The sequence below is a fragment of the Lepisma saccharinum genome, chromosome 1 (assembly GCF_977018435.1).
Source record: "Lepisma saccharinum chromosome 1, izLepSacc3.1, whole genome shotgun sequence".
Classification (NCBI taxonomy): Eukaryota; Metazoa; Arthropoda; class Insecta; order Zygentoma; family Lepismatidae; genus Lepisma; species Lepisma saccharinum.
The window spans coordinates 222,915,701-222,929,323 of NC_139229.1; the positions used below are offsets into that span (position 1 = coordinate 222,915,701).

Here is a 13,623-nt window from a genome sequence, read left to right on the forward strand (position 1 = left end):
ATTCTGAAAAGTGGAAAATCCGAGAACGCAAAATCAGGTTTCCACTGTATATTGTATTACACAATGCATGGTAATTCAAAATGAATGGTGCAACTTTACACAGTTATAATGATGTTATTATTTATGATAGAAAATCAGACAAGGTATCAATATGAAGAAAAACTGTGGAAGTTTTACTCGCATGACTCTCATTAGAACGATTCAACATGGAACCACGTGTAATACGGTAAACATCCAAACGATAATAAAGTGCATGGTATCCACGAGACAGCAAGTCATCGTCCATGCTTTCTAAGATGCTAACAATTCACAGTTTGCAAGTCTTTTCGGAAGGGTGAAAGTGCATTACTACCAATTCGCATGTGGAAATGTCTTTGCACCATTGCGAGTGAATCACTTCTCGATAGCTCCAATACTTCTACTGGTTTTTATCCATTTTGCGACACTGGCGATCCTGGTGGGGCAGAATAAAACTTCCAGAGTTTTTCTTCATATTGATGCCTTGTCTGATTAATTATCGATCATAAATAGTAACGTCATAATATCTGTGTAATGGTGCACCATTCATTTTGAATTACCCTGTACTATAACAACCAGAATTGCTGCTGACAGTTCCTTCTAGTGAAGCAGTTAGCTGGATACCTCCATTCCATGGGTAAATTGTTGTTCAGTTCTAGCAGTATTTCAAAAGTTACATTAACAAAAAAATTTCTTTTCATGGATGAACTGCAAATGTGCTGTTCTCTTCTCTACATAAAAAAGGTAAAGTTCTCCCCTGTGCATAGCACCACACCATGAAGGCGTATAGGGGGTGTGGGGGTGATGTGATCAGCATCACGCCCCTGACCGCCTTTACTCCCCAGGGTTTCCCCCAGGTACCCATGTTATTCGACGCTGGGTGGGTGTCGGGGCCGCTTCCGCTTCCATCGTTAGAAAAGTTCCTGGATTTGAACCGGCAGGGGATCAAACCCGGGACCTTTAGCATGGTAGTCAGACGCGTTACCGACTGAGCCACCGCGAACTTATGTTTAAATCCATTTTCATAAGATTAAGTAATAATATTTATAGGTAGAAGTTTCAAAGAAATGGATGCAATCAACCAAACAGCAAGGAAAAAGAAAATATAGTAGTAGTGATGAATTTTTATGCATGAAGTTAATGCCCTTCATCAATGGACATTTCCACTCAATTTTTTTCCCAGCAATTTTAAAAACTACACCCTGGGAAAATGACCCCTGCAAGTTGTCGCGTGTCTCTGCGTTCAGTTTAAGGCAAGAACGAGACTTCCAAAGTTGCGAGGCTAGCGTTGTGCTCCTCACATGCCCCACCCTGTTAATACGTCTCTACTTAGATCTCGTTTCTTGTCTGCTCGTCGAGTGTCAGTTTACTGGCGGTAGCCTACGGAGAGCAAACGCATGCAGCGGTTTTACTGTCTGTGTACAGATTTAAATAGTGGAAAAAGGAGTAATATTAAAAAGGAAAAGCTATGCTTTGTAATCATCTTTCTTAAATATCCTTGCTGCTCACACGCAAGATAAATTAAATTGTTCTACCACGTGCGTGTTCTCATCAAGTCATGCGAAAATATTGCTTGCATAATTGGTTACTGACCAAATTTTCAAAAATATATTTTAAACTTATATTTATCGAAATTGTCATAACCTATGTAGTGTAAAATAAGAACGACAAAGATACGGTATTCAATTTTCATATTCTTCACTTTATTTATAAAGCCTATTTTACTTTCTTTTCCATAAAACAATTTCAGTTTGTGTTTCATTCTTTTGCGCAAATTATTATCAAATATTTTTGTACAGATAAGGGAAAATACACTAGATGATTACATCAGTTGCACAGTACTTAGTTTATATCACATACTGAAATGTACTTCGAAATAGCACCCTTATCTCTTTACCCCCCGAACACGTCAATTGCTTGGTTCCCATCAAGACGAGACATGACAGTCTTGTTCTCGTTCTCATTGAGAGTTAAAAAATGTCTGTCTCATGAATGTCTCCTTGACTGTCTCGTATAGATTTATAAATATCCATCTCTGTTTCGGAGGGCAATTCTCGTTCTCGTCTCAAGTCTCGTCAAATATAGAATTAACAACGTACGCAAAGGCTTATCGTACAAACGTTCAGATACATACATAGAGATTATAAAAATAAAATAAAAACATTTGTTTGTTTGACTCCTTGTTTCAACGCTACGAACCCTCGAAAACTGGATGTTACCTTGATTTTGTATGCAGACCAAACTGCCGATTCAGAATTTCCACGAATGAACTGACGTTATAATTATTATACACAAAATACATGATTTATCTGTGGAAGTAGCTTGTTCCAGGTTTGACACTCGACCTGGGCATTACTGTTTCTTTGTGGGGGATGTCTGCTCGAGATTTGGGTACAGCTAGGGGGATGCTTCTGTGGTTAACGTTAGTGTTGCTCACGAGACGAGACATTTCCAGTCTCATCTCATAAAAAGAGACAGGACAAACGAATGTTTTTGAAACCAGAGGGGCAGACCAAAATGTCATCTCATCTCGTGTGCAGATCGGGTGATACTTAGATTGTGCTGGTTGTTTGGGGGGGGGGGTGTTCTCCTGCACCCCGACTTCGAATACTGCTTGTAGTCATTCATCTTTATTGACGCAATTAGCCAAAAGTGGCAAGAAACGTGACATTAGAGAAAATACATACTAAATTAACCATGCATTATCATTGTTGCGGTTAGACAAAGCAACAGAAAAGCGACGTAAATGTAGGATAAATAGACAGATTTTCAATATACAGGGTGACCTGTAATTAGATGTATTCCCTTAAAGGGTTAAAGTATGGTATTTGCAATAAATTTGACCATATGATACCCCGTCCGAAAATTAGTAGTTTTCGAAATAATCAATTTTTTTATTACAATTTTTTACATAAAAATATGAATTGACAAAGAACAGCTCATTGTATGGCACTTATTTCAGCGTTTTCTGATAGCTTACAAATAAGTGGTTCGTTGAAAAAAAAGTTTGTCCCAAATAACAATCACATTTGAGTAAAGGGTGGGTCTAAACTTACAAGCGGTGATAAAAAAATGCACTCTTAGTTTACTTGGTAACGTATTAATAACAAAAATGGTATGACACGAAGTGTACAAATTACTTCCTTGTGTCATCAGCTATCCAACAAGGTACAAATGTTGCTAACATTCACATTTGTGTACAAGAAATAATACTTCATTCATTTTCATGTTAATTTTCTTAGAAGCGCACTATCTGGGCTGCTGTTACTCATGCTTTGGTTGTTACATGTTTCATAGTACGCCCACTAGAGGACAATACTTGTCTTATCACGTAAACAAGTGATACAAATGTGAATCATGCAGCTCAGTAGATTGCAGTGAAATGACACCCACTAGATGGCAGTACCTATGAGCCTATTTCAGGTTGAAAGTAGCTGATGTACTTTGTGTAGCCTTGCAACGAAATCAATAAGTGATAGAATACGTAGGTGATGTTGTTTTTGTGCTGTTCAACAATGGCTGCATTCGACAATGAAGAATGCACTGATATTTTGTACTGTTAAGGGTTTTGTGATGGTGACGCAGCTACAGAATGAAGAGAATATGAGCGTTGTTTCCCGAATCACGGTTTACAAGATGCTAGAGTGTTTTTTACGACACTGGCACATCCGGGAAACTGGTTCAGTTCGATGATGACAAGGCGATGCAGGAAGACATCACAAGTTTGCTCCTGAAGCGGAGGAGGAAATACTGGAGTGTTTTCAAAGAGACGACACTACTTCGATGAGAGTTGTGGCCAAGTAACTTGGCATGAATCAGTAGAGAGTGTGGTTCACTTTGCATAAGGCACGGCTTTATCCATACCACTACACACTCGTGCATGTTCTGGAGGAGGGAGACTCTGCCAGGAGGATGAATTTTTGTCGTTTTCTAATAAATGCAGATCTCTAAGATCCAGATTACCTCAGCAAGATTTTATGGACGGACAAATCAAAATTCAACCAGAACAGTGTAACCAATTTCCATAATGCGCATTATTGGGTGCACAAATAGCGAGAATCCGAAAAAAGCCAAAGAAAAAGGCCAGTCAGAGGAGATTCTCATTGAATGTATGGATGGGCATCATCAACAATCATTTGATCTAGCCATTTTTCCTGCCCCAAATCTTAAATGAAATCACTTATGAACATTTTTTAAGGAACGAGATGGCAATGTTGTTGGAGGATGTGTCTTTAGCAACAAGATGTGACATGATTTTCCAGCATGATGGCTGCACAGCTCACTTCTGCCTGGAAGTGCGACAGTGACTGGATGAAAATTACTCAAATAAATGGATTGGGTGAGGCAGTCTGATTCCCTGGCTGGCTCGATCCCCCGATTTGATGCCTTTGCGACTTGTACATTTGGGGCCACATGAAAGACTTAGTTTACAAGACACCAGTAAAGTCGCAAGAAGAGCTCAGGAAGAGGATCTTAACAGCTGCTCAACACATCAAGGACACCATCACACCACGAGTTGCGAGAACAAATGTCCGTAACAACCTGTGTGCCTGCATTCGTAACGGAGGTGCCCACTTTGAGCAAGACATGTAATATTGTTTAATTGTCATGTGAATGTTAGCAACATTTGTACCTTGTTTGATAGCAGATGACACAAGAAAGTAATTAAAGTAATTTGTACACTTCGTGTCATACCATTTTTGTTATTAATACGTTACCAAGTAAACTAAGAGTGCATTTTTTTATCACCGCTTGTAAGTTTAGACCCACCCTTTACTCAAATGTGATTGTTTTTTGCGATAAACTTTTTTTTTCAACGAACCACTTATTTGTAAGCTATCAGAAAACGCTGAAATAAGTGCCATAGAATGAGCTGTTCTTTGTCAATTCATATTTTTATGTAAAAGATTGTAATAAAAATAAGTAAATTGATTATCTCGAAAACTTTAGGACGGGGTATCACATGGTCAAATTTATTGCAAATTAAGGGAATATATCTAATTACAGGTCTCCCTGTATATATTAGCTGAAGAAAACTGTCGTTTGCTGCAGGAAATGTAAGAGCTCTTATTTTAGTATATCATACTTAGTATGTTACATCACTACACCAAAGTGAAAATAGAAAAATACACTTCATTACACTAGAATAAAAATAAAAACACATTAGCATTTCATCACTGAAATAAGAATACAAATAAAATACATATTGTTCAGTACATTGGCCTTGCATCCTTAAAATGAGAATAAAAATAAAATACATATTGTTTAGTATATTGGTTTTGCATTTTGCATTTTGCAAAATAAGAATAACATTTTTTTTAGAAAACACCTTTTTTTATTACTATTACCCTAAAACATCAGGCAGTGGTAAACCCATAGTGTTCTAAGTTTATTGTTATTTTAAAATTATTTAAAAGAAAATATTATGACGAAAATAATTGTAATTTCAGAAAAGGCATTATTGTAACAATAATTTCTTGCCAGTCCGAACCTATGTATTGGCAATGAATAAGGTTATTCACATGTTCAGCCATTGACTGTTACCAGTATTGCTCTTTCAGCCTAATGGAAAAACCCTGCCGAGTGCCTGAATTATTGTAAATACTGCTTTACTGTTAGGACATAATTCATCTCAAAGCATATATTTTTTGCACTGGAAGTTACAAGATACTTGTTTTACACAGTAACAAGTGACTTTCCTGTCGCTTTCACGGCCCATGCAAAGTTGACGGGAAGAGCAGAAGCTCTGCCTGCATGTATTTCTAAGTGATGACATCAGACCAATCGGGGGACGTTTTCAATTCAATTCGATGATGTAGGACATGAATTTCAGCAGTGGTTGAAGGTGTGTGTGTGTCTTGAGAACCAAAGCAAATATCATCGATATATTTTGCACATCTCATTTTTGTGTCATTATCCGTAATATGAATGGATTTAAAACGTTTTTCATGTCATAGTGGAAATGTCCATTTTATTAGTAAAAGTGACCGAGATAAAATTTTCAATTGTAATATAATTAAGCCTTGTTTCCATATTTAAAAACACTAAGTTGCTGACCAAGGCAATTTATTATTAAAATAAAAACACTTAACAGGTAACGTTTCGACCCTGTATCAGGGTCTTCCTCAGACGAAGAACTAAACTGTTAGTTCTTGGTCTGAGGAAGACCCTGATACAGGGTCGAAACGTTAGTGAATACATCGCACTCCATAGGAAAACCTCTGTTCCAATGACGTATTTACGAATTTTAGTTTGGTTTGAATCCAACAACTCCCTTTAAATAAGCCCTTACCCTTTCCTCTTTCTTGTTCCATTCACACTGTTCCCATCAATAGCCTCTGTCCACATGTCTTTCTTTATGTGTCTCTGATTCAACTTTGTTTAATTTGCTTGTTAGTATCATACTTATTTCTTTGGGATATGCACTACCCATGACTACAATTCCGTAAATGTGACTTTTTGGCATTCTATCATACCATGTAGCCTATATTGCTGTCGTCATCGTAGTTGACAAAAAGAACTACAAACGAAACAGAAATATATTATAGGTGATATTATAGAGTCCTTATTAATCATAAATTTTAATACAATGTAGGTGCAGTTTGAACTTTTTATTTTCTTATTTATGATGCTGTTGATTCAAGATATGAATTTGCCACGCTCTAGTCCTAAGAAACTAGAATAAAATAATCTCTTTCAAGTTGTAATAGGTAATACACCAGCAATAAATGGCTTTTTCACTGATTTCTGAAGAGAGTTCCATGTACAGGTAATTTGGTTAAGCTTGAGCTCTGGCCTTCAACTACCCAGAAGTCAGTCGCTCGGCGTGACGATGCGAGATTTCCAGAGAAATCAGAGTTGCCAACAGCTTTAACAGTTACCCATATCCATAATCTGACTTTAGAGTTTATTGGTAGGGGTGTGCAGGACTTATTGGCGTCTGGATTTAGTTTTTTAAAAAAGTTCAACGTTAATAGAACCCACTCAAACAACCAAATGTGACTGGAACGGAAAACTACCCTTACATTGTTGATATCGATATATCAACATTGATATTTGCATGATATGAATGCTTCGATATATCAACATTGATATTTGCACGATATGAATGCTTCGATATATCAACATTGATATTTGCACGATATGAATGCTTCGATATATCAACATTGATATTTGCACGATATGAATGCTTCGATATATCAACATTGATATTTGCACGATATGAATGCTTCGATATATCAACATTGATATTTGCACGATATGAATGCTTCGATATATCAGAATATTGCACAGCCTATCTATTATGTCTCAAAACACCAGAAACCAACTGTTTTTTTCTGTGTAACCATTGTTTCAGGAGAGTAAGTGATTCCGGATATTGCAGATTCTTGCATTTGAAAACATAAATAATAATAACTGTAAATGTAACTCTTGATATTGAGAATCCTGATATTAGTGTTTGTGTGTGTGTGCTCTATCAAGAAAGTCATCTAATCATGATGCATTCTCATTGTCACAATTACCGGTAACATATAGAAATTCAAAGGAAAATTAGAAAAATGCACAATCACTACGTAATTTAGGAATAACTGCCGTAACCTCAGAGAGTCGTTTAATTTTTTTTGACTTGTTTACTAATTTCAGGTATCCTCTTTTTTTCAGATAGTTGATCTACTGAACCAAGCAGCACTGTTACAGGATGATCAAGCGAAAACTGATAATTTAAGACGTGTACAGGAGATAATTATCAACAAGGAACCTAGTTTATTAGATAATTTCTTGGATGAAATGTTAGGATTCCAAATCGACAGGACAGCCGAAGTACGGAAGTTTGTTGTGGGCTTTATCGAAGAAGCATGGTAAGATTTCAACATTATGTTCTTCTTAAAGGTTCGCACAACCAGTTTTTGTAGATGCAAAATAATCTAACGTGGTTATTTTTAGTGGTTTTTATTTATCTGCGACATTTCAAAGCTTTTTCAAGCTTACCCTAGATACACATGCAACACATAACCTCACATGGCTAGTTACTCTACACTTCTAGGGAATGAATAACTTTTTTTGTCATTATTTCCTCCTAGGCAAACTGGTTTTTTCACCTTGCAGTTGTCATAGCTGGCTGTTTCTCCCCCTCCCCTCCATCTTGTGACTTACTCTTCTTGTCTTCCCTCCCCTCCTTCTTCTGGTGGCAGCCAGTTATGACACCTGCAAGGTTGAAAAACCAGTTTGCCTAGGAGGAAATAAGGACACAAGTTATTCATTCCCTAGAAGTGTAGAGTAACTAGCCATGTGAGGTTGTGTGTTGTATGTGTATCTAGGGTAAGCTTGAAAAAGTTTTGGGAAACCAGGATGAAATGTCGCAGATCAATAAAAACCACTAAAAATAACTGTGTTTGATTATTTTGCATCATTAAATATGCGTAAAATTAACACATGCGTTAGATACAGGAAACTATAACGAGGAACATAATTTAAGAATATTTATGCATTCAGCGCTATAAGTGAATGTCTTCTTAAGTGTTTCTTTGCTACATTAATAGTTGGCATGTGTTTTTTTCGAACAATTTATCCAGTCTTAAAGTGGGTTGAACATGGTACGGTCGTATTCGCGTTTGGATGTACAAATCGTTTAGATAATAGCGTGGGTGTCCACTTTTATCGGTAAGTATTATTCTTACAATATGTGTATACCAGGGTTGTCATTTTGCCCATTTTTTTTTAAAAAAAAACAACAAAAAAAACGGGTTTTTCAGATAGAATCTGAAAAACCCCAGGCAGAACTTGGTTTTATTGGGTTTTTTCAGGTTATGTTTAAAAATGTATATTTTAAAAATGAAATACATTTTCTCCCTGGTAGTAATATATCGTAACAATTTGTATTGCTTTATACCCTGTCCCAGTTATCTCTGGAGCAGGCAAACAAAAACAAGTCTGCGCAAGTAGTGACGCGAGACTGCTCTACCAATGAACAGAGAGGGAACTGGATTGCGTGGAGAAGGGGTAAGGGACTGCAGTTACCAGCCTTTGCAACAGCATGTACTGCTTCACTCTGCCCACTCGATTTCCTCCCCTTCTCTGGTGCTATGCATGGCCTTGTTCCAGAGGTAACCGAGACAGGGTATAGTTGACTGAGGACCTAGTTGACTGAGGGCCGGTTAACCTTTCTGTTAAAATGATCTGTTCTAAAATATTTGTCCAACAGTTTGATTCTACTCTTCCTGGATGGTGTAATACTTAATGCTGTTGTTATGTGATCAGTTTTCAGGGTTGCATTCCCTGAGGAGGCACATACTTTAGTGCATCCAAATCCAACAATCAAACTACCAGGTGGGAGGGGGAGGGTACAAAATATGTTATAAGCCGTGTTTTGGCCTTTGGTACTTTCTTCCCCCTGCAAAGATACTCAAATTAAAGCACGTTATAGTATAAGTTTTTCAACATGCAGCACATTTTTAGTAAATACTATTAGTGAATATTCCATTCTGAACTTCAGTTTATGAAACAAATTAGTTTGTGTATGCAGTGTTGTGCCTATGTTGCAATTCATTATACACTCTGTAAAAAAAAAAATAGCATCACTGTATTCTTATTACGGATGCTGACAATTTTGAGTTTCACATGCATGCATCTTTCCTGCAAAACTTGAAATCAATTGATTGAAGCATTGGTCTGTTATCACTGCGTAGTGTGGTGTTATTCTTTTGTTGATTTAGTGCTTGGATTGTCCGCTGGAGGGTGTTGCCGTCAGTTACTGCTGCAAAGCTTTGTAATCAATTGTCAGGAATCTGTAAAACGATTGTTAGTAATGCAACTTGTGACGTGTTTTATGTTGCAAACTACATATTCCTTATTGACAGTTTGGATACGTTATCATATTTGTGAAGTGTTCTGGTGGGGTGTAGTGTATTTGAGCGTGTTTTCTTCACAAAAAGGGGCAGAAAGTGTGACATTTCACCACGTAAGCAAGGAATGGTTCTTGCTTTGCATATGGATGGTCATTCTCAGAGAGAAATTGGTCGTCAACTTCAAATGCATCAATCCACAGTTAGCCGCTGCCTGCAAAAGCAACAAGAACATGGAAAATCATCACTGAGTCACTGTGGCAGAAAGAAAAAGACATCACCTCGACTGGATTGTATGATAAAGGACATGGCACTGAAGAACAGAGGAATGAGTTCACGCCAAATTGCACATAAACTTCAAAATGAGGTGGGAGTTAATCGTACTCATGCTATTGTAGTATCCCGACTAAAGAAACGGTGTTTCTAAACACATCCCATGTAAAAAAACCAGACTAACTGACTCACATGCAAAAGGTAGACGTGAGTTTGTCACACGTTATGGCGCATGGAATGACACAGATTGGGAACATGTAATATTTTCTGATGAAAAACGATTTAAATTGCTAGGGAGTGACAGCTCAGTTAAACTGTGGATGCGGAAGGGAGAAGAACTTGCAAAATCTTGTATTTTAGAAACTCAAAAGTTTTGTGGCAATGTTATGATTTGGGCACGTTTCTCTGCAAAAGGGATTGGCAGGATGCATATTTGCACAAGGACCGTTAAGGCTGATCAATATCTGGAAATCCTGAATCGGAAAGTTCTACAAACTGCAGGAGATCATTTTTCTGGACAGAATTTGGACTACTTTATTTAATCAAGACGATAATGCAACCTGTCACCGTGCTCAGGTGGTGAATAACAGGTTTCATGATATGAATATTGAAAGACTTTGGTGACTCTCCAGACATGAATCCTATAGATGACCTGTGGGCTATGATGTGCAAAAAACTTGGTAATCAGACGTACAGGTCAAAAGAGGAACTTATGGCAGCAATTGTACATGTTTTGAATGAAATTGAGGACGAATATTGTCAAAATCTCATTCATAGCATGCCTCGAAGGTTGGAAGCACTTAGGAAGGCCGGGGGTGGCCACACTAAGTACTAGTGAATGTATTTACTTACTATCATTACAAATTGACATATCATGATGCATTTCAAACCTTTGTTCAATCTTTTTACTTGTAAAAATTGTCTTTGTCCGATAACGTTCCACAAGCTATATTTGCAATAATTTTGTTATTAGTTCTGTAAAGTGCATTATGTATGCAACTATGACTTAAATAATAAAAATATATTGTACAGATATAGTGATTTATATAATTGTTAGGAAAACAAATCGACAAGTCGAATTAAATCAATAAAACAACTGATAATTTACGAGCGAAATGCTGACGACCAAAAATAATGAAGTGATGCTATTTTTTTTTTACAGAGTGTATATGCTACAGCTACACACACATTTACAGTAAAACTTCGTTAATCAGGACTAATGGGGGAAATAAGTTGACCGGTTTAACAAAAGTCTGGATTAGGAACTGAAATAACCTAAGAGAATAGTAGAAAGTGCATTAAAACTCCGTTTATTGCAACAAAACACGTTTATTATGGTGTATTTAAAGGGCATAGGCCTAAATACACTATACAGTACAGTAAAATGTAAAGCAATATGACAATGCAGTGCTTCTAGCTACATTTAAAACCTTCCATTTTGCTTTTTTTTCTTTCTTCCTTTTGCCTGTCTGGATTAAGTGAAGTCCGGCTTATCGGGTTCTGAATTAACAAGGTTTTACTGTATTTCATTTCCATACAAGCTGCCATAGACCATTAAATAATCCAAATATACAATGCAACACAATGTTTTAAATCTGCTTCAGTACAGTTTGTTTGCAGTACTGATTTTGTCCAAACATGCACTGTATTTCAAAACATTTGTTGTCAGACTAAGGTTTAGTGATGCCCTAAAATTCTCAAAAGAGCATCCTTTCCTTACTTATCTCCAAAAATGTAGTTTAGGCAGAGATTTGAAGGTGGTGTCAGAATTTGAAATTTACCTCAGCATATGAAAAACTATTTTTTAATCTACAAACTTGCAATGCTTTGAACAAATGCAAATGCAAAACAAAAATCATCCACAAGCTGTATCTAGTTTTGATTAATTTCAGCTCCTCTAAATATGCTGCACTTATCATGGTCTCAAAATTGGTGACTTACCCCCACCCTGGAACACACACTATATTACAGTGTTTTTATAAAACTCAAGTGATACCGTAACATTGCAGAGACCTGTGTTTGTTAACATTTTGTAGGTTTGTCGCGTATTACTCACAAATCCAGAATATAAAAAAGGAAAGTTAAAAACTGTACTTATGTATGTGAGTATGTTGTTACTACTGTAGAACGACGTTTCGGAGATTGACTATCTCCTTCTTCAGGTTCGTATAAAAAAACTAGGTACTTAGTATAGTACTGCGTCGAAATGTAATATGAGGATTGTGGATAAGGGTTGGTTTGGATACATTTAAAATATTATGTTTTTGCTTTAGAGGTACGTAAAAAGCTCGTCGTTCACTAAAAAAACTTGCACAATAGACCTATTCACAGGTAAAAAAGTTAAAAATCTAAAAAAACCTGCATGAATCACTATACAACTTGCAGGTTCGACCATTCCTACCCAACTGTGCATCCTAAATCACACAAAGGTCAGTTCTCCACGGATGTTTCCCCCTCCCCTTTATTTTCTCATTTCCCCTTATTACGTCACAAATCCAACGTAAATTCACGTTCTTCCCGTGCAGCTTGTATAACTTCCGGAGTGACGTGGAAACCAATATTGGGTTCAATCTTCCATGCTTTGTCCCATTTTCGGAGGAAATTGATCCACCCTTCTTCCAAATTTCCTTTGTCCCTATTAAGATTATTCTTCGCCCCCCCACAAATATTTGCTGTTTCATACATGTTTCTTCCTAACTTCCTCCCCTCTTTTCTAATTATCTCTTTTTTTGCGATTCTATGCCCACTTTCCAAAATGTGTTCTGAGAGACCCGTTTTGGGAACTTTTTCCCTTATATCCTTTTCATGCTCGCTCCATCTTTTACCCATATTTCGACCCGTCTGTCCTATGTACTCCTTCCCGCATTGACATTCTATTCGATAAACCTCCTTCTGTTTTTCCGGTATTTCCCTAGTTGTCTTTTTCTTTTCCATTATTGCATAGTCTACCAGCCCTAATAAAAAAGTTTAGGAATACGTTTTTCTTTGTTTTTTCGGGGTGCGCCGATTCCTTGTTAATATATAAGTTCCCCGATAGGGAATGTAGAAAAATACTTTACGGATTATAAGAAAGGAAAGACAACTAGGGAAATACCGGAAAAAACAGAAGGAGGTTTATCGAATAGAATGTCAATGCGGGAAGGAGTACATAGGACAGACGGGTCGAAATATGGGTAAAAGATGGAGCGAGCATGAAAAGGATATAAGGGAAAAAGTTCCCAAAACGGGTCTCTCAGAACACATTTTGGAAAGTGGGCATAGAATCGCAAAAAAAGAGATAATTAGAAAAGAGGGGAGGAAGTTAGGAAGAAACGTGTATGAAACAGCGAATATTTGTGGGGGGGGGGGGGGGGAAGAATAATCTTAATAGGGACAAAGGAAATTTGGAAGAAGGGTGGATCAATTTCCTCCGAAAATGGGACAAAGCATGGAAGATTGAACCCAATATTGGTTTCCACGTCACTCCGGAAGTTATACAAGCTGCACGGGA

The 13,623-nt window shown here is 37.1% G+C and overlaps 1 protein-coding gene across 2 annotated transcripts in view; it reads left to right on the plus strand.

Moving 5' to 3' along the window:
* Sym (symplekin scaffold protein) overlaps positions 1 to 13,623 on the plus strand; it is a 175,536-nt gene that overhangs the window by 15,123 nt on the left and 146,790 nt on the right. For both annotated transcript variants that reach the window (XM_083112238.1, XM_083112247.1), the window contains exon 3: positions 7,681 to 7,877. In XM_083112238.1, coding sequence (XP_082968364.1) covers positions 7,681 to 7,877 — 197 coding nt within the window. The remainder of the gene's footprint in view (positions 1 to 7,680; positions 7,878 to 13,623) is intronic.